Source organism: Sorex fumeus, unplaced genomic scaffold (assembly GCF_029834395.1).
Source record: "Sorex fumeus unplaced genomic scaffold, SorFum_2.1 ptg000043l, whole genome shotgun sequence".
In the NCBI taxonomy this organism is placed as follows: Eukaryota; Metazoa; Chordata; class Mammalia; order Eulipotyphla; family Soricidae; genus Sorex; species Sorex fumeus.
In genome coordinates, this window is record NW_026606100.1 from 48467990 (window position 1) to 48489419 (window position 21430).

General features: G+C 46.4%; 1 protein-coding gene across 1 annotated transcript in view; it reads left to right on the forward strand.

Annotated features, from left to right (window-relative positions):
- INPP5F (inositol polyphosphate-5-phosphatase F) overlaps window positions 1–21249 on the forward strand; it is a 71632-nt gene extending 50383 nt beyond the window's left edge. The window contains exons 10-20 of the mRNA XM_056120482.1: window positions 1190–1314; window positions 2599–2676; window positions 3937–4057; window positions 5350–5478; window positions 8587–8704; window positions 10908–11106; window positions 15124–15195; window positions 16175–16248; window positions 16911–17039; window positions 17631–17722; window positions 18936–21249. Coding sequence (XP_055976457.1) covers window positions 1190–1314; window positions 2599–2676; window positions 3937–4057; window positions 5350–5478; window positions 8587–8704; window positions 10908–11106; window positions 15124–15195; window positions 16175–16248; window positions 16911–17039; window positions 17631–17722; window positions 18936–20060 — 2262 coding nt within the window. The 3' untranslated portion in view covers window positions 20061–21249. The remainder of the gene's footprint in view (window positions 1–1189; window positions 1315–2598; window positions 2677–3936; window positions 4058–5349; window positions 5479–8586; window positions 8705–10907; window positions 11107–15123; window positions 15196–16174; window positions 16249–16910; window positions 17040–17630; window positions 17723–18935) is intronic.
- Window positions 21250–21430: the final 181 nt, after the last annotated feature.

Sequence of the window (21430 nt, forward strand, 5' to 3'; positions counted from 1 at the left end):
CTGTCTCCAGGCCATCTCTTTTGTCCTATTGAGTCTTTCACCTGTAATAGTGTCACAGTTTCAGTCACTTATATTCAGAGTTTGACATTTTCACAATTTTGAGGGGCTGGAGAGATAGGATAGCAGTTAAGCCACATGCGTGCAGCTAACTCTGGTTTAATCCCTGGCACTGTATGGTCTCCAGAGTGCAGTCCTGAGGCCCTCCATCCCGAACCACCATCAGGTGTGACCCAGAGCATAGCCAAGGTAATCCCAGCACTGCAGGGCTGAGTATTAAGTCACCATCCCTGTTGGTTAAGAATTGCTAGGAGGGGCTGGAGCAATAGCATAGTGGGTAGGGCGCTTGCCTTTGCACGCGGCCAACCCGGGTTCGATTCCCAGCATCCCATATGGTCCCCTGAGCACCATCAGGGGTAATTCCTGAGCACAGAGCCAGGAGTAACCCCTGTGCATTGCCGGGTGTGACCCAAAAAGCAAAAAAACAAACAAACAAACAAAAAAGAATTGCCAGGAGAATCTCCCCCACTCCCAACCAATATATAGTCACCTACTATCATCTAGTACCTGGTTTGTCTCCATTTATTCAAGTTTTCTTTCATATAGCAGCAAAATTTTGTGGTGTCCAGTGTATGGGTGTGATATACACAAAATGAATTGGAACATTGTTCTAGGTAATTTAAAACTTGCTTTCGGGGCTGGAGCACAGCAGGTAGGGCGTTTGCCTTGCACGCGGCTGACCCGGGTTTGATTCCCAGCATCCCCTGAGCACCGCCAGGAGTAATTCCTGAGTGCAATCAGGAGTAACCCCTGTGCATTGCCGGGTGTGACCCAAAAAGCAAAAAAAAAAAAAAAAAACCTTGCTTTCATACAGTACCTTGTTTTCATTATGCATTCTCATTGACTACTGCAATGGTATCATGCCCAAATAAGCCATTAATGCCATTGCTATAAGCAGGTCTCATCAACCAAAATGTAATAAATGAAAATCTAATTTTGTAGGATACAAAAAGTTAGACTTTGGATGCTTGAGTAGATTAATTTCTTAGTGTGGCTGTAAAATAGTTCTGAAATGTAATTCCAGCATGTTTAACTGTGTGTGTGTGTCTCTGTATGTGCGTATGCATAATTTGAATTCCACCATAATTCCACTATCTGGTCTAAGTGAATTTTTTTTTCTTTACTCTCACAGGTTATTATTAACTTGGTGGACCAGGCAGGAAGAGAGAAGATTATCGGCGATGCCTACCTGAAGCAGGTGCTGCTCTTCAACAATCCACAGCTCACTTACGTGTCCTTCGACTTCCATGAGCACTGGTAAGAGAGCTTCCTGGGATGGGATATGGTTGATCCCAGTGTTTGTGGTTTCTCTGCTCTTTATTGAGAAGGAAAATGTTCTTTTTCTTGTTGCTAGAAAGGGAAGGAGTTAAACTGGAGGGGTAGTATAGCAAGTAAGGCACTTACCTTGCAAGCAGCTCCAGTGACCAGGGTTTGATCCCTGGCACTGTGTACGGTTGTCCACTGTCAGGAGTGATCCTGAGCACAGATCCAGGAGTAAGCCCTTAGCACTGTTAGGTGTTATTGCCCCTGCATTCCCCCCCCACCAAAAAAAATGGAAGGCGTATCCTTTGTTTACTTAGTTTTATTTTTGTGGTGTTGGGAATCCAGCCCAGGCCTCACATATGCAAGGCATGCACTCTACCACGATGACACATTCCCTAGTCCATTTACTTAGTTTAAAATGTTTATGTGGTTGAATAAAAAAATATGCAACCTGTATATATTATATTAAAAAAATCCCAAAAGGTTGTATATTAGCTAACAATATGAATATATGAGTTGACCATTCCTAAAATATTATCTCTTCTTGTTCCAAAATGACCGGGAGAGGTAGAGTTCTGCTTTTCTCTTTCAACAGTTACTTAAGAGCTGGAATTTTTCTTTCTGCTTGAGTAACAGTGTGCCACTTAAAACTCATCCTGTTAACTCATTTTCATATCTGTATTCCTGTAGATATTTCACTAATTTTTTTATTTTATTATTTTGGCTTTTGGGGCCACACCCAACGATGCTTAGGGGTTACTTCTGGCTCTGCACTCAGGAATTACTCGTGGCAGTGCTTGGGGGACCATATTGGGATGCTGGGGATGAAATCTGTGTTGTCCGCATAAAAGGTAAACACCCTACCCAGAGTACTGTTGCTCCAGTCCCCCTCAATTTTGTTCTTGAAAAACAGCAATGAATCACTTTGAGGATAACTTTAACTTTAACTTTAACTTTAACTTGTCTGGGAGAAATTTCTGTTGGCTTTTATTTTTTTGGTTTCTGGCCCTACTCAGTGATGCTTGATGAATCTTGAGGTGCCAGAGATTGAACCTGGGGCTCGCAGATGCAAAACATGTGTTTCAGCCCTTTGAGCCCTCTCCCTGGTCCAACACAGAACAAAACAAAATACGAGAGAACTTTTATGTAGTTACCTGTGTGATTTTTAGTGGTAATAACCTCATGTATTTGTGAAAATTTTCTTTTAATTTTTTCAGTCTTAAATATATCAAATACACTATTGAAGTATTTTTTTTCTTCCTTTGAAACATATTTTAGCCGCGGAATGAAATTTGAAAATGTTCAAACACTGACAGATGCAATTCATGACATTATTCTTGACATGAAGTGGTGTTGGTAAGTATTTCATAAGAAGTCAGTGTGACAGATTCCTTGTCTGTGAAATCGTCTGAATTTATTTAGTACCACTAAGAGTGCAGTAAGATGAGAATTATCTCCTGGCTTTTCTCCTTGTTTCCATGTCTCCTTTTTGAGTAGGTGTTAGTCTTTAGGCAGTGCTCACTTCGAACAGGTGAAAGCATCAGATGGCAATGAAATTGAGTGAAATGCTCTGGGACTTTTCCTTGATTACTTCTGATGCTCCAGAGTCAACACTTCTTCTCTCTCACTCTCTTTTTGTGCCTAATGAGGAAAGAAAGTCTGTAGAGGCACTTTGTTTTAAGTTTTCAGGTATTTCTAAATGATTAGAGAATGAAGAACAGTGCCCTGGCAGCAGAAGACCTCCAGAACCCAGTCACAGCCATGCTTAAGTGCCTCTACAGACTTTCTTTCTACATTAGAAAGAAACTCAACCCGCCCCCCTCCAAGGAGCCCTGGTGAGGACAGCCAGGCATGGGGGCAGGACGTTTGCCTTGCATCAATCACTGATCAGATTCAATCCCTGGCATCTCATATTGTCCTCCAAGCACCACCAGGAATAATTCCTGAGTACAGAGCCAGGAGTAAATCCTGAAAATCACTGGGTGTGACCCAGAAACCAAAAAGGAAGAAAGAAGGAAGGTAGGGAGAGAGGAGGAAAGGCTATGGATAGCCAGAGACAGAGTAGACGATAAGGCATGTGTGCAGCTACCTTTAGGGTACTAATGTGAATTGTTTAACTCAAACTGGTTTCTAATGGAGTCACAGGGGAGGAACTGAATGCTTTTTTTTTTTCCAAAAAGCATCACTGGGGCTGGCGTGACAGTACAGTGGGTAGGGCATTTGCTTTGCACACAGCCAACCCAGGTGTGATCCCAAATGTTCCTCTGAGCCCCTCCAGGAGTACCCCTCAGCACAGCTGGGTGTAGACCCCAAACAAAACAAAAAACAGAAAAGCATCACTTAGCAGTATGTCAGCTCTACTTGGTACTGTGTGACTTGGGACAAGTCTTTTTTTTTTGTACCTTTTGTTTTTGTTTCATTTGTGTCTAAATGGTCATCACAATATCTTGGTTGTCGGTATTGCTGCTATGCCCATCAACAGTATTCTCTGCCATGAACTCAGTAATGCCTGCCACCTAGTAATATTTGACACAGATTGATTACTGGTGCTGTTATTATTATACTTCAGTTCAAGAATTTCATATTGTAAGATGATCCTGTACTCTTTTTGAAAAGGGTTGATCCGGCAGGGGTAATATGTAAGCAAGAAGGGATTTTTCGAGTGAATTGCATGGACTGTCTGGACCGCACCAACGTGGTCCAAGCTGCCATCGCACGGGTGGTCATGGAGCAGCAGGTAATGTGGAATCTTTTTTTGTTTTGTTTTGTTTTAACCTTTGGAACTGTTTAAACCACCGTGATATATAAAGTGCTTCATAATACAACGTCTAAGTTCATACGTCAGTGGGACACATTCCTTGTCTGTGAAATCGTATGAATTTATTTAGTACCACTAAGTGCTTAAAACAATGCAATAAGCTGCGAAACAGTTATTTCCTTGCTTTGCACCTTGTTTCCGTGTTTCCTTTTCAAGTAGGTGTTAGTCTTCAGGCAGTGCTCAGTGCTCCAGCACAAATCCCACCACAAGTGTGACCTTCCCTCCACCAGTGTCCCCAGTTTTCTACCCTCTGCCAAAGCCTGGCTCCCTGAGCAGGCCCAAAATAATTTATTTTATTTTCTTGTAAAGTATGTGGGCATGAGACCCCTGTCAAGGGCATGCCAGGCACGCACCTTACACCCACTTGCCTGATAGAAGTTTCTAGCATGATTTCTGCTTTTCTCTGGTAGAATCAGGTAAATTCTCTCAGAGGATGTGGGTCTTTCTGATACTCCATTTAAGGAGTCAGGCTTTTGACTTGTCTCCTCAACTTAAAAATGAGGCTGGCAACCTGCCACAGTGTTTTTAGGGGGAGTAAAAAAAAAGATCATTTGTGAGGAAAAGCTCTTAGAATCCCAGCCCTGGCACGGTATGTTGTTTAGGGGCCACGTATTGCTCTGATACTATGGTTAGTGTTGTTTCTGTGTTATTTCTTGGAGTCCAGGGGACTTCCAAGTGTTTCTCTGGGAGCCACTCCCAGTGACTCTTGGCAACTAAACTCAGTTAAATGCAAGAGTCCGATTGTGGTACAGCTTGGACCCTACAGGGACATCCAGGGCCATACACCTGGCAATACTCCTGGCGGTGCTTGGGGAACCGTATGGGATGCTGGGGATTGAACCCAGGTTGACCACGTTCTAGACAAACGCCCTACCCGCTGTACTATTGCTCTGGCCCCCCTCTGTGATTTTTTTGTTATCATTAGTTTCACTCTTAACAGCAAATCTAAATTGACGAATATTCCAGTACGAGCCTCCACTTTGAAAGTCATACCAAAGCAGCCTAGATAGTTCATTCTGCTGATTATTTATTGAGCTGTAGCAATCCATAGCCTGTCTCTCGGGTGCTTTATTTTGAAAAAGCCTGAAAACAATTAATTTCTTTTGAGGATCTTAAATTATGCATGAGCAAGCATCCTTTCTCTTTGTATACATTGTGTGCTATGGTGTCCTGACTTACATGTTATTAACCCACTCGTATGTTCATTTTAGCTAAAAAAATTAGGTGTCCTGCCCCCAGAGCAGCCACTGCCAGTGAAATGCAATCGCATCTACCAGATCATGTGGGCCAACAACGGGGACGCCATCAGCAGACAGTATGCAGGGACAGCCGCTCTGAAGGTGAGGTCAGCCATTGACTGGATGTAGAGCAGGGTTGGCAAAGGAGATATGTGGGCTCCAGGCGGTAGGTATGTGTGTATACTTAACTGCTTTCTGGAGCTTAACAGTAAATGAATGGCTAAAGAAACTGCAGAGTGTGTCATGGAATGTTTCTAAGCCATAAAAGAAAATTTTGGTATTTGCAACAAACACGACTAATCGTTGACGGCTTTATAGCCAGTGAAACATGCCAAGTGGAGAAAGACCCTCACGGCATCATTTCTCTTATGTGAGGAATCTAAGCATCCAGTTCAGGAATCAAGTAGGGCCTCCCACGGGATGTGAAAATGGGGTAGTGCTCGTCGAAAGCTGTAGAGTCCAAGTCAGGAGATGAGTAAGTCCTGGGAACGCGTTGCACGGCCTGGTGGTCGTAGGTGACGTTCTATATTGTAGGCTTGAAATCGGTGCAAAAGTATCTTTGTTGTTTTGGGACCACAGCTGGTGGTGCTCAGAGTTTTCTCCTGGCTCTGTGTTCAGGGTCAGTCTTTGACGTGCTGGGAGGGACGCGGGGGGTGGGCATCTATTGGGACTGGCTGCCTGACCCCCGTACTATCTCTCCAGCCCTGAGAGAGGATTCTTTTTCTTTTGGGTTAGTGAGTTTGGGTTGTTCTTTGTTTTCCCAAAAACAAGAAATTTATTTTATTTAAGCAGATTGATTTACAAACATGTCCGAGATACAGCTTCAGGCATACAGTATTCCAATCAGTGTCAGCTTCTCTCTGCCATTGTTCCCAGGTTCCCCAGACACCAGCCTGCCTCCTTAGCAGGCACGTTTTAATCATCGGATTTTGGGACCCATGTTTGTAGTACTCATGGCTCTGTAGTTTAGGTAGATATCAAAACGTTTATTTCTTTATCTAAGCATAAATCTAAATATAATCTATATGTCTACCTCCCTCACCCTATTCGTAGGCCCCTGACCCATGCCCATTACCTTCTGCCCACCTCTTCTTCCCCCATCCCTCCAGCCCCCTACTTTGCTCCTCCTCCTGGATGTTTTATTTCTGGAACCTCGGGCTAAGGGTTTGTCCGCTTTTGGTGTCTTGTATTCCCTTGTCATGTTATTCTTTATACCACAGTAAGTGAGGTCTTCCGGTATTTAAACTTATTCCGACTTATTTTATTTAACATCAGGTCCTCTAATTCCATTCAAGTCGCAGCAAATTGCATGATTTTTTTGTCTCTCCTTGCAGTGGCTACATAATATTCCTAGTTGATCTCTTCTGAGATTTATTTGAGTCTCTGGAACAAGGCCATAGATAAGTCTACGTGGCCTTGGTGGTGAGATGTGGGAGTGACTGCCAGGGCCTCTGGAAGTCCAGGGACGTAGGGGGAGTTCACCCATCTCTACTCCGAGAAGGCCGGATTTTTCAACCCTAAAACCCACATACACCTGAAATGTTCCGCAGGTCAGCCTCTGTGTGGAGCTCAGTCCTGAGACAGTAGAATCACACCGGGTTGCAGGTTTGGTCGCCAGGGGGTTGGTTAGGCAGGAACTGTACCTCCCCACTCCCCAGAATACCGTGGCAGTCCCAGCCAGAATGGTTACCTATTACATTTTTGCAGCTGGTTTATCTCTTCTGAGATTTATTTATCTCTTGCATAGTATTCCTAAGAGATCTTAAATGTTCTCATTATGCACGAAATTATGTGATGGGGAGGATGTGTTAAAGAACTGTAATATAGTCATTTCACAACATGCATATATGTTGTATGATGAATTCACCTGAATTCTTACAGTTTTTTGAGGTCAGGTAGGAGAAAAACTCTGATAGTGAATTTCTTTGGACTCAGCATTCTTGTTGCTTTTTGTCACTATATTAATATTTTCCTCTCAAAGATCTCACTACTTGGTGGTGTTTTTTTTCCTAGATTGTCCGTTCTGTGAGTAGGCCTGTTTGTCAGATTGCTTTGGATAGAAATGGTAGGGATGGGAGACTATGTTTTGCTTGTCTTCAATTTATTACTGGGGCTGGAGAGATAAGACAGTTGGTAGGGCACTTTCTCTTGCAGCATCTCACCCAGAGTTCCGTCCCTGGCACCACATATATCCCCTGGGCACCCCCAGGAATGCTCCCTTTGCACAGAGCCAGGAAAAAGCCCTGGACACCACTGGGTGAGACTATGAACCAAAAATTAAGTCACACTTGTCTAGGAAATTACGGTCTTGTTCTGACATTTTGTTGTGAAAAGCAAGGGAAATAAAAGAATTTTAATCTTCACTGGCTCATTCTAGAATGATTTATGGGTTGTAATGTTCTGTGAAATACAGAGACCCCCCTCTGTTTGTTTGTTATAGATCCATCACAGATGTTAAGTTTCTTTATAATAAAATCAAAGGGACTGTCTGCTTTTTTTGTTTTTTGATTTTGTTTTGGAACCACAGCTGGTGGTGCTCAGGGTGACTCCTGGCTCTGCACTCAGGGATCACTCCTGGTGGGGTTTGGGCCACAATGTGGGATGCTGGGGATCAAACCTAGGTTGACCATGTGTAAGGCAAATGCCTTACCCAATGTACTATATCTCTAGTACCTGTCTGATTTTTTTTTAACGTCAAAAATTTATGAATTTTGAGAATATTGTTGTTGTTTTAAGTGTTTTGGCCTCGTAAATGTTAGAAACTCCACAGATTTCCAAGAATGGCTTTACCTGAAAAGTACCATCAGTTGTGAGGACTTGATGCCACGGAAAGCACATTTAATTGTTTGACTGGTTGGGTCATTAAAATCCTAGGAGATGTTTTGATTTAGCTTCCCTATTTAGGCATTTTTATCTTAATTTTTTTTTTCTTTTTGGGTCACACCTGGCAATGCACAGAGGTTACTCCTGGCTTTGCACTCGGGAATTACTCCTGGCGGTGCTCGGGGACCATCTGGGATGCTGGCATTGAACCCGGGTTGGCCGCGTGCAAGGCAAACACCCTATCCACTGTACAATCACTCCAGCCCCAATTTAGGCATTTTTAAATAGTCTAGAATTCTAGTCTTAAATGGAAAGCCCACAAGAGCTTTGGAAACTTTCTTGTGTCTGAATAAATTGTCCAGTTGTCTGTTTCCTTGACTTCCCAAGGGCGACTTCACAAGGACTGGAGAAAGGAAGTTGGTGGGCGTGATGAAGGACGGTGTGAACTCGGCCAATAGGTATTACCTGAATCGGTTTAAGGATGCTTACAGGCAAGCAGTCATAGGTAAGAAACACAAAGGCTTTTCTGTGGCTAACCTTTTATAGAAGTTAACTTGATTAACTTAGTTTTTGTGTTACCTTGTTTCTATTTTCAGACATGTTACCTAAAAATCAAATTCAGGCTATTGCAAGATTAGCATTTGACAGCTATTTTAGCATGGTGCAAGAGAAGAAACCACTGTTTCTTTAACTGTCAGTTTGCTACTCATGTCACAAGAGGCTTCAGGGACCTGAAATAAGATACCCTAAAACTTCATCAACTGGAGATGATGTACATCTAGATAGTACAGCAGGCAGGGCACTTGTCTTATATGTGGCTGACCTGAGTTTGATCCTTGACACCTGATACGGTCCCCAGAGCCCCACCAGGACTGATCCTTGATCTCAAAGCCAAGAGTAAGCTCTGAGTATCGCCAGCTGTGAGCCCCCCCAAAAAACCCAAAAAGTCATCTACTGAAAACATCACATTCCCTTTGCTTTTCTGTTAGTCAAACTGTAAGTATAATTCTTCCCCCTTATTACACAAATCATATCTTCTGCTGTGGGTAAATACACCGAACTTTCCCTATGAGTCTGACTTAATAGGATAGGATTAGAGTATCAGATTTAGAGATTAACTTAACTGGTTCTTATCATTGAGTAGAGGAAGAAGGGGTTAGGTTGCCATATTTACATTATATATGGCAACCTAACCCCTATATATTTTATATATATACATAAATATATGCACACACATCTTGGCATGTTTTTTCATTTACTATTAATGAAAATATTGCCTTAGAGGATTAAATGTAGAATGTTTTGGATTAGGCCAAATGTAAGAAGAACTTGTCCTGAGCCTGTCTTTGTTGCTGAAACAGCTTATCTTGCAACCTAACAATTATATACTCCTTCACACATGAAATTTATGAGGATTTGAGTCACTAGCTGCTTAGGAGTTTGAGAATTTTGGTGTAACAAAGTTACTTGCCACAGATAGAATGTACTGAGTGGAAAATTGTTTCCTACCAGTTTGAGGAAAGTTAAGATGCTTTATTCTTGTTGATGTAGCCACACAGTTATGTCTGGAGGGCCCCCGGCAGCCTTGCCTGACTGAGAGGGAAAGGCCAGAAGCATTTGGATTTGCTGCCCCCCTCTCAGGCAGTGGTTCTTGAATCTTCCCCTGGAGCCTCCTGCAGTCTGAGTGTTCGATCCAGAGAGCCATGGGGAGTCAGATTAGAGGGATTTATTCCAGTGTGAGCCATGTGCCAGACCAGGGAGAAGGAGCATGCCTGTGCTGTTCCTCTGCCCGCTTACTAATGGAATTATTTGTCTTGTGATGGTTTAGTTATTCTCACAACCTCATCAGGTAGGAATTTGTTTCCAAAAGGTAGCCTCTCCGATTTGAAACAAAAATTTCTCAGATTTCGTTGATGTCTGGTCTGCATTTTGTTATTATTTCTTTGTGATTTGGTGTCGTATTTTGTTAATGCCTAATCCAAGATTTCAACTGTTTATGCTTATGTTTTCTTATAAGAGTTGTAGGGGCCGGAGTGTTAGTGCAGCAGGTAGGGTATTTGCCTTGCATGTGGCTGATCCTTGTCACTTCATTTGGTCCTCTGGGCACCACCAGGAGTGATCCCTGAGCGCAGAACCAGGAGTCAGCCCCTAAGCATTGCTGAGCTTAGCCCCAACCCCCCCCCCCAAAAAAAAAACAAAAACGGGGGAGGTGTTTGGGGCTGGACAGAATGCATTGAGAACCTTGCCTTGCATACGGCTGACCCTGATTTGACCACATTACATTATGGTCTGAGCTCTGCCAGGAGTGATCTTTAAGCACTGTTGGGTATTGCACAAAACAAAAAAAAAGCTTTTAAATAAAAATTGGGCTGGGAAAGGTACTACAAGCAGTAAGGCATGCTTGCTTTTCATGCAGCTCACCCAGGTTCGGGTTCGTATATGGTCCCCTGAGCACTGCCAGGAGTAAGTCCCGAGCACAGCTGAAAGTGGCCCAAACACAAAACGAAAAAAAGCTTCATTGTTTCAGGTCTTACATTCTTTTTGTTTTTAAAAATGTGTGAGGGGACAGGACTGTGGCTCGGAGGTAGAGCACTGCCTTGCATGTGTGCAGCTCTGGGCTCGGTTCCTGGTACCGCACAAGCCAAAAGAAGTAAAACGTTTGTCCTCGTAAATGAAGGTGACGATAGATGTGACACTTTCCACTCTAGATTTGATGCAAGGCATCCCAGTGACAGAAGATCTTTATTCCATATTTACCAAGGAGAAAGAGCACGAAGCGTTGCATAAGGAAACTCAGAGGAGCCACCAGGAGCTCATCAGTCAGCTCTTACAGAGCTACATGAGGCTGCTGCTGCCTGATGACGAGACGTTCCATGGGGGCTGGGCCCTCATTGACTGTGACCCCAGGTGAGTCAGGGTGGGTCCTGGTGACTGAGTCCCTGCGGCAAACCCTGCCAGGGATTCTCAGAGCTGCAGGCTGAGATGTCAGCGAGTGGCAACCTTCAGTTACACGCTGGTGCAGGCCAGCTGAGGCGGGTGGCCGGGTGTGACAGGGCACTGCTGGGTGCAAAAATGAGGAAGGCATTAAAAACTCAGTAAGGAAGAAACACTTAATGCAATATTTGCTCTTAAAACTCGAAAAGGTACAGTTTAGAGGTGATTATGTGGGCACGATGCCAGAGACCTGGATGGGTGGTAAAGGCATCCTGGCATTTCGTAGAAGAAATGGGCCAGCGAATGCCTAAAACATTTCTGTAAACAAGACCTGCCAGTTTGGGGCTGAGTGCATGCTGCGTGTTGGTTGCTGGCACCGAACAATGGAGAGAAGCCTCTGGGCAGTGCCCAGTGTGGCCGCCGCCGGCTCCCAAATTCAAGAAACCTTTCGTCTCAAATGGTTCTTCAGAATGTCAGTGGCAAGATCTGAGTCATCCACCAGATTTCCTTCAGGTGGAAACCTAAAACTCACAATCTTTGGTATTATGAATCCGTTCCCTTTGTGCGCTGCGTGGGGCGGCTGCCGTGCATCAGAGTGGCCGCCTGAGTAAGTCTCACCCTTTGCAGTTTTACCAAGATTTCTTTACATTTGCAGCGCTTTCTACTTCTTAATTTGTAAGGCTTGAAGTGGTTCCCAGTGGTGGGTAGTTTTTCCCTTTCCCTTGGAGGGAGAGGCTCTGAAACCTCGCTGGTAGAGTTTGCTTGGTAACTGAGCTCAGGATGTGGACCCCGGCAGATGGCTGAGGTGTGATGGGGAAGGCTGCACTGGAAGGGACTGTGAAGGCCAGCAGGGGGGCTTGAGCCATCCCCTATTGGATTCTGCGGGACTTTTAAAATGTTACTGTTTGGGGCCGTACCTGGCAGTGCCTAGGGCTTACTCCTGGCTCTGCACTAGAGGGTCCGTCGTCGTGGGGCTCAGGGACCATATGTGGAACTCGAGGTAGAACCTGGGGATACTTCCTGCAAGGGAAGCACTTGCTTTGTGTGTTTTTTTTTTCTCCTTCTTTTGGGTTTTGTGTGATTTTTTTTTTAACACCTTCATGGAGATAGAACTTACCATGCTTTTGGGGTCAGAGAACACAGCTTGCCTTACTCCCAGTCACCAGGGTTTTGATCTCTGCACCACATGCACCTCATATATTCCCCTGAGCCGCACCAGGAGTGATTTTCTGCGCACTGCAGAATGTAGCAACAAGTAAAAAAAAAAAAAAAAAGGAAAACGAAGAAAAAAATCCAGTTATCCTGATGGTGCTGCAGTGGTAGGCAGAGGGTAGAACAAGGGTATTTGCCTTCGGTGCAAAGCAGCATCCATCCAGAGGACCCATTTGCTCCCCCCAGTCCCCGCCAGAAATCCCTGCGCACAGAGCCAGGTGTAAGCTCGGGATACTACCGGTATAGCCCAGAAACAAAAACAAAAAGAAAAAAAAGTACATATATGTACATATGCGTATATATATACATTCATATACAGACACACACACACACACACACAGTTTTGATGGCTGTACATTTTGGCAGAGGCTTGTTTGTGACAAGCAGCCATTGCAGAACCGTCAATGCGGAGCCCGCTGCGGTTGCCGCGCCCCCTTCTCCCCGACCCCTGCAGGTAGTGCAGCCCCTCCCGAGCTTCCTGCCCTGCAGTGTTCCGTGGTCTCCTCCGCTCCGGCCCAGGCGGGCGTGCGCGGCTCCCTTCCTGCGGGGGGCCCTGGTGCCCGCGCCCCCGGAGTGCTGCAGAGGCACCGGTGCTCATGCACCTGGAGTGCCGTGGAGAGCCCGCACCCCGGAGTGTCCCCCCGGAGTGCCTCGGAGACCCCGGTACCCACTCCCCCCAGAGTGCCGCAGGGGCACCGGTGCTCATGCACCTGGAGTGTCGTGGAGAGCTCTGGTACCCGAGTCCCCGGAGTGTGTCCCTCCAGAGTGCTGCAGGGGCACGGGTCCTCATGCACTTGGAGTGTTGTGGAGGGCTCTGGTGCCTGCGTCCCCGGAGTGTCGTGGAGAGCACTGGTGCCCGCGCTCCCGGAGTGTCCCCCCAGAGGGTCGTGGAGAGCTCTGGTGCCCGCAACCCCGGAATGTTCCCCCTGGCTGTCGCGAAGGCACCGGTGCCCGCGCCCCTAGAGTGCCGCAGGGGCATCAATGCTCGTGCCCCGCGGCGTGCCGCCGAGTCCCCCTGCCCCGGGTGTGCGTGCCGGTGCCCGCGCCCGCGCGCCCCCCGCACCCCCTTGCAGCGCCCGCGCCCGCGCCTGCCGCAGTGCCCCGCCCGCGGGCTGGCGCAGAGGGGCGGGCTGCGCCTGCGCCCTGGCGTGCCGCGGTGCGGCGGGCAGCGGGTGACGCGCCGCCAGCCGCAGTTGCAGCGTCGCTCTCGGTGCCGCCGGTCGTGCGCGCGGAGCTCCCGGGAAAGCAGGACGCGCCGAGCCGCAGCCGAGCCCGCCGCCACGATGCCCCGCTCCCACCGGCGAGTGCGCAGCGTCCAGCGGCCCGCGGCGGCCCGCGCGGCCGCCCGCGCCCCGGAGCCCGGCCCCGAGGGCCCCAGCCTGGCCTCCGCCTTCAAAATGGTCCTCCTCTTCGCTGGACTCCTGATGAAAGTGCCCGTGGGCCTCTACTTCCCCGCCAAGCTGCTGCTCTTCCAGGGCCTCCTGCACATGTCGCCCGACGATAGCGGCTTCTACGCCACCATCGTGGCCGTGGCGGGGCTGCACATGGTGCTGGCCGTGTTCGTGTTCGTGGCGTGGAAGGAGAGCCAGCTCGGGTGGCCCGACAGCAAGGACGACTAGCGCGGGCCGGGGCGGCGCGTCCCCCGGGCAGTGCGGGGTCCCCGGGCAGCAGCGTCTCCCGCACTGCGTCGTGTCGTATCGTGTTGTGTCGTGTCGTGTCTTGTTGTGTTATCTCTCTGTGCTGGGGAGGGCGGGGGGGGAGGGTCTTCTGTGTCCTGCAGCCGAGGCAGGGCGGGGGGCGGGGTGGGCGGGGGGCTTCTTTTTCCGTCGCGGCCGAGCGCGCTTCGTGGAGGACCAAGTGTCAGGCTGCGGAGCTGCGGCCGCTGTAAATAGTCCGTGCCCGGAGCGGGGCGCCTGGCGAAACCTGCAACCCTGCGCGTCCTGTGGCCGGGGCCCCGAGTCCGTGTAAGTGGCTGCGGGAGCCCCCCCACCCCCCAGGGCATCAGAGCAGATCGCGGCTTTTAAGCGTGTCTTGGAAGATTCGATCTTACAAGTCAGATGCGTGTTTGTGTTAATGAGGAAGAGAGAGAGAGTGAGAGTGTGTGTGTGTGTGTGTGTGTGTGTGTGTGTGTGTGTGTGTGTGTGTGTGTGCGTGCAGGATATTTCTTCGTTTAAATGTAGTCGCAGTGCGGGCTGGAAAGATAGTCTGGTGGGTAGGGCATTGTTTGGTCCTCCAGCTGTGCCAGGAATGCGCGGTCTTTGTGGCCCCAAAACCAAAGATGCGGAGAAAGGAAATGCACCTTGTTCCTTCAAAGCCATGTAAATAAATCTGTATTGAAAGGGGGAGGGGGGGTGTAAATGAAACATAGCCTGGGCTGGGATCCGTTTATACGTGTTCACAGGTCATCTTATAGCGTAAACTGATTTTCGATGTGCAGGTTTGTTTTGGAAAATGGTTGCGCCCCCTTCTCAGCCTGTTGTCCTTTCTTTATGCCTGGTCCCTGATGTTGCGGTCCTCCCACCCCCACCCCACCCTTCTCGGCCTCCTCTCTCTGGGGAGGGGTGCTTGGCCCCAGACCCCTCCAGTTCCACCCCTTACCTGCAGAATCATGTTTTTTTTTTCTTAATAGATTGAATACATTGAATTTCAAAATAGGACTCATTATCTCATCTCATTATTCTCCTCCCTCCCCCTCGTAAGCGGGTCCGTTGTAGAAATGTACTTGCAGAAATGCAGATGCAAATGCAAATGACCTAATGCAGTGTCCTGTTTGCGCAGCCTCACGGACGCCACTCACCGAGACGTCGACGTGCTGCTGCTGCTTTCCAATTCCGCCTACTACGTGGCCTAGTGAGTGGCTCCGGACGGGAGGGGATGAATGACTTCAAATGGGGATGAGTGCCTGCTTTCAGGGTCTCTGGGCCGAATACAATAAAACGGTCTTGCTACGGAAACGCTTAATGCTCCATCGAACCCCATTACCTCATCATTCCCCATGACACGACCGACTTCTTGTCACCACTTTGAAACGTGATGCGAATCGTAACCGGTGTTTTGAGTTGTTTTCAGCATGTAAAATTATTTCCCCCGTTATCTTGGGACACGTCTCTGACACACGTCACCATTCTGACGGCTGCCCGGCAGTTCCATGTCTCACCGCTAGGAGGCAGTGGGCGTCGCGGCTGGTCGGGATGATGCAGCAGTTGGCGCGCGCCGCATTCCCCCGCATTCCCCCGCATTCCCCTTCCTTGGGGTTAATGAATGCGTTACGTGCCTGGTGTTGAATTGCCAGATTGAAGTCCAGAGAGACCACCACTTAACAGTGCCACAAGCCAAAACACAAATTCTTTTCCCTCCTAACCTTTCCAGCACTGATTTTTAATTTCCTAAATTAAAGACTGTCATTATAAAGACAGTCCTAAATAAAGACTGTCATTCTAGTCCCTGGCCCAGGTGCCTACTGGCATCCATTGTAAGGAGCTTTTGTTCTCTCGATTTTGGATGTCAGATTTATTTGTTTTATTCCCACTTTCACTGTACATCTGTTTTGCCATTCTTCTAGGTTTTGGTTTTCTAATTTTGTATTAAATTATTTTTGATTTTCCATTTTTTTTAAGTTTATGATCAGTAAGCTGGCTTTCTTGTTGGCTGTTAAAACTACTGCATTAAATTTGTGTCATCTCATTTTTAAAATGATTTCTTTTCTTCACCCTTGGATGTGTCGTGCTGTGGAAGATTTTAACTGCATAGCATTTGCTATTTTATCTCAGTTCTCAAGCCTGTTGGCTTTTGATTCAGTCCACTTAATAACTAACCTCTTTCCCTTTAGTTATGATGATGAAGTTGATAAAGTAAACCAGTATCAACGACTCAGTCTGGAAGATCTGGAGAAAATAGAAATAGGTAAGTTTTGATCTGAGCAGTTAGAAAGCAAATACTGGCTCTTTCAAGCGTGGATCAAGAGTACCCTTTACATGTTATTAGACCCACAAAAGGCTATTTTATTCTTTAAAAACTCCAGAGACCAGTGATTAATAGAGCCTAATTCTATCACTTTTGATCATCTTACAAAGATCAATTTGGTGATGAATAAGTTGCTCGGTTTGGGGGCTACACCCAGCTGTGCTCAAGGTTTTTTCCTTGCTCTGGGCTATGCTCCCATTGTACTCTCCAGCCCTAAGTATTTAATATCAAGGATGAAGTTTTTATAGCATTTGCAAATCAGATGATCATAAGCTTTGTGTGAGGTCCTTTAGATTATAAAAAATAAATGTCCAATGGATGGATGTCATTTGAAGTGACTGTTATATGAAAAAAATGCTTCAGGCCAGAGAGGTTGTACAGTAGATGAAGCACTTGCCTTGCAATGTCCCAGGTTTGATCCCCAGCACCCCAAGTGGTCCCCGAGCCCCACATGGAGTGGTCCCTGAGCACAGAGCCAGGAGTAAGTCCTGAGCGCAGCTGGCTGTGGCCGAATCCCCTCAGCCTCCCAACACACACACACACACACACACACAACCTCCCTGGGAAAAAAGATTGAATTTGACTCCTGTCTGTATCTTTAGGTCCAGAACCCACTCTTTTTGGCAAGCCAAAGTTCTCCTGCATGCGATTGCATTACAGATACAAGGAAGCTGGTGGCTATTTCCACACGCTGAGAGCTGTCATGCGCAATCCAGAAGAGGATGGGAAAGGTAACGTAACACACATTGATTTTCTGTCCGCTCTTACAAGCCCACGTGAACTTGGCGCCTCCATACCATTAGCCACTGAAGCCCTTAGGAAGCAGTTTGGCAGTTTGGTGTCTTGCAGCAGCCACTTGACTCCCACTGGTGCAGGGCAGTTACCTGAATTGATGATAAAGTTTGGGCCAAGGGAATCTCCTGGGAATTTTGTTAGGCTTGCTGAGTGGAAGTGTTTTCTGACCACACACAAAAGGAATTGGGCCTTTTGCTCCACTTTTAGTTTCAGAACTTTTTGTGTTTTGTTTTGGGCCACAATCCAACACTGCTTAAAGCTGACTCCTGCAGTCAGGAATCAAGCCTGGGGGTGCTGGGCTTGGGGTACTAGGGATCGAACCTAGATTGACCACGGGTGAACCAAGCCCCCTACCCGCTATACTATCTCTCCATCCATTTGGAAACATAGTAAACATGTAAACTAGGAAGTATTAATGAACAAGTAGCAGCTTTCCCTAAATGAAAGGAATAAATCTGAAGACTACAAATGGCTTTCAGGCTCCCCAGTGAGAAGTGCTCTTGCCAGCAGGCTGCTCTGTGTTTCAGATACCCTGCAGTGCATCGCAGAGATGCTGCGGATCACCAAGCAAGCAATGGGGTCAGATGTACCAATCCTGGAGAAAAAACTCGAGAGGCAAGTATCCTTCGGCTTTTCTCTCAAGAATAAAGAAGCATTATTCAGCCTTTACTTCTTTAGATGTATTCGCAGACAGGAGGAATCACATCATGTGATGGGTTGATAGTAAGAAAAGCAAAGATCATTTTGCTGTTGATAAAAGAAGCAAGACTTTTTGTTATTTGGACCACACCCAGCAGTGCTTAGCACACAGGAGAGGGGAGCGCAGGGGGGAGCAGGGAGGTAGGGGTTTTGACACGCACACACATGCGCGCACACACAACACACACACCTGGGGCAGCAGGGATGTAGGGGTTTTTGGCCACACCCAGTCACCTTCAAGGCTCACACCTCTGCAGTGAGGAATCACTTGGCTCAGGGGACCCTAGGATGCCAAGGATCGAATCCAGGTCAGCGGTGTGCAAGGCAAGCACTCTACCCATTGTTCTTTCTCTGGCCCCAAACTGATATATATTTTTTAAAGGCAAAAAATGGATTTTTTTTTCTGAGTTGGGATTCATATTTATAAAAAACTGAGGAAGGATAAAGTATATAGACGTGCTTTAACACTAGGGCTTTATGAGTCTGTGAAAGGAGGCCCTTGTCATAAACTCTTACATTTAAAATCTGTGGGTGTGGGTTGGGGCGTGGCTTAGCAGTAAAGCACTTACTGTCTTACAGTGGTGCCAGAGATTGAATTAGGATCGGCCACATGGCCCTGAACTATTTCTCCAGCCCCTAATAATGTATCGATATACTGTGATGGCCAGTGATCCACCTAAGTGAGGTTGAACACAACCTGACTTTGTTTCTGGTGGTCAGAAGGATACCAAAGAGCAAACCTTAAGATAGTCATGTCAGATGGAATTCTCCCCTCTGACACCTGAGTTGGCCCGTTGGGAATGGGAGTGTTGGCAATTTTTTGTGAAGATGCTATTGATTCCTATCATGAATATTGTTGCCTTTGCAGTTGTTCAGATGTCTTTTTTTAAATGTGGGGCTAAAAGAAAATTACTGTTAAAGTCGAATTTTGCCTTTCTTTAATATGGCTGGCTCCTAGCAATCTTCACTCTTCTTTGGATAAGGTAAGTTCTAGCAGAAATTCCAGGGGGTTAATTGTTTAATAGCAGCACACAGTTTTCAGGAAAAGTTGGGCCCAGTTTAAATAAGCATATTATTCACTTATAGACTTGATAGGGAATTAAAACTTTTTTCCCACCTCGATTTTTAGAAAGAGCAGTAAACCACATGAAGACATCATTGGCATTCGGTCTCAAAACCAAGGCTCTCTAGCCCAAGGAAAAAAATTTCTAATGAGCAAGTTTTCATCTCTAAATCAAAAAGTGAAACAGACAAAATCCAATGTAAGCATTGGCAATCTACGAAAACTAGGCAACTTTGCCAAACCTGAAGTGAAAGTTAACTTTCTTAAACCAAATTTAAAAGTCAATCTTTGGAAATCAGACAGTAGCCTTGAGACCATGGAAAACGCAGGTGTGGTGGATAGTAAGATCCAGGCGGAGTCCGATGGGGAAGCATCTTCCGAGAACGACTCCTACCACTCCGATGAATTCCTTACCAATTCCAGGTCTGATGAAGACCGGCAGTTAGCCAGCTCTTTAGAGAATGTAGGTCCGGTAGACTATGTTCTTCCCAGCTGTGGGATTATTGCGTCGGCACCGCGATTAGGCAGTCGATCCCAGTCCATTAGCAGCGCTGAGGGCGGCATTCCTGGCAGTGGGCTGGAAAAAGGCCACACGTCTCCGTTGAAGAAAAGTCCTTCAGCCGACCACATACACAGACTGACTGGTTGTGCCAAGCCAATGGAGATCTACTGCCACAGGTTTGTACAAGACGCACAGAACAAAATGATCCAGCGAGCGGAGAGCAGGTCCGCTTCTCAGCAGGCTGGTGAGGAAGGGAATCCCGCGACCCATCGGGTTCCTCATGAAGAAACCCGATCGGAGTCGACGGGACAGACACCATCCCGTCCATCGCAGTTAGATGTGTCGTCTTCTGCAGCAGGCCCCCAGTTTCTGTCCGTCGAACCCGCACATGCAGTGGTATCTCAAAAGACCCCAGGCTCTGGATCCAGCCTGCTCGAACTCGAGACAGGCCTTCACCTAACTCCTTCTCCTTCAGAAAGCAGTAGCAGCAGAGCCGTCTCCCCCTTTGCCAAGATTCGGAGCTCCATGGTCCAGGTCGCTAGTATTACCCAAGCAGGACTCACCCAGGGCATCAACTTTGCAGTGGCGAAGGTCCAGAAGAGCCCCGCAGAACCCGAAATGATCAATGAAGTCCAACAAAATGAACTTAGAAATATGTTTACACAATGCCAGACGCGAATAATCCAGATTTGATTTCGTACCAGAGAGAATCCTGTGGCTTTTAGTCAGTAGAAAAAAAGACTTCCCGGTTGGAGAGAGTGCAGGGGTTAAGGCATGTAGCTTGCATATGGCTGACCCTGGTGCAGCCCCCGGTACATGGTCCTCCGAGCAGACAGGAATAGCCCCTGAGCACGGCTGGGGGTGGCCCAAACACCACCACCCTCCCCGCAAAAGACTTCACATAGTAGGCTATTTTAACTTGTACTGTGTCGTTGAGTCTAGGGATAACAAAATTCTAATTATGTCTGTTGGGGAATGTTGTAAGAGGGGCCTGAACTGGAGTGGATTTCCCAATTCGGGAGTGAGAATAACAGAAGTGCATCATCCTAGGATGTACAGACCAGAACAGTTTGTTTTCCTTTGAAAAGAATTCAGGACTGGTTTATCTGAGGATGTAATAGCTCGAATCTTTTTTTTGGTGGAATAGGTAAAGTGTATGCAGTTGACATAAAAATTGGCATGATCATATTTAGGAAACTAGCACTTTGTTGTCAGTTTCTGAGTATTGCCTCTATTGGGTAAAAATATTTGGTTTTCAGTGACTGAAGTATTACTAGTATGAAAAAAAATCTGAATATAAATAAAACAAGTTTTAATAATTTAACCAATCTCTGATAGTTGATTTTGGCACTGCAGTCAAGAAATATGCCCATTCCCAATATTCTACTTACACAACTTAAAAATATGATGTCACCTTGCACACCCTAAAGTCTTGAGTATATTTTTCCAGTCACACAAAACTTGATATATCAGATGTCAATAGCAGCCCTGCTTGTTTTCAGGAATTTTAACTAAATTTGTTGGCACCTGATCATTCTTAAAAGTCTTAAAATTGTAATTCTTTCTAGGGTCATTCCTTAGCATTTTATGTAAACTACACAACTATTTTAGTCCTAAGCACAGCTGTGCTGAATTGATTCCTCTAATCCTGGCCACATGGAACTAGGACCTATTCTACTAGCCCGCAGAAAGAAAGAAGATTGCGCATATTCCAAACAAGTATTGGTTTGTCTGGTATCTTTAGAGTAATTCTCGGCTAAACATGTCTGTTGTAACTCTGATAAAGTATTCCCACTTATGTTATTTATTAGTGGTATCTTTTTTTTTGAAGTGTCAAATGTTGTGACTATTTAAAATAAAGTACCATTATAATTTACAGTGACTATGTGTAATGTGTACTGAGAATTCCTTGAGTAAGCAATACCTAAGGTTGGTCTTAAAGTCGGATTCAACTTTACAGGCAGGTTACTCATTAGAAATGTTTTCGTGACTCTTCAACAACTTCATCACGAGGGGCTGGGAGATCCAGGAGTCAGTGCCTGCTGCCTGGGTTTCACTCCCAG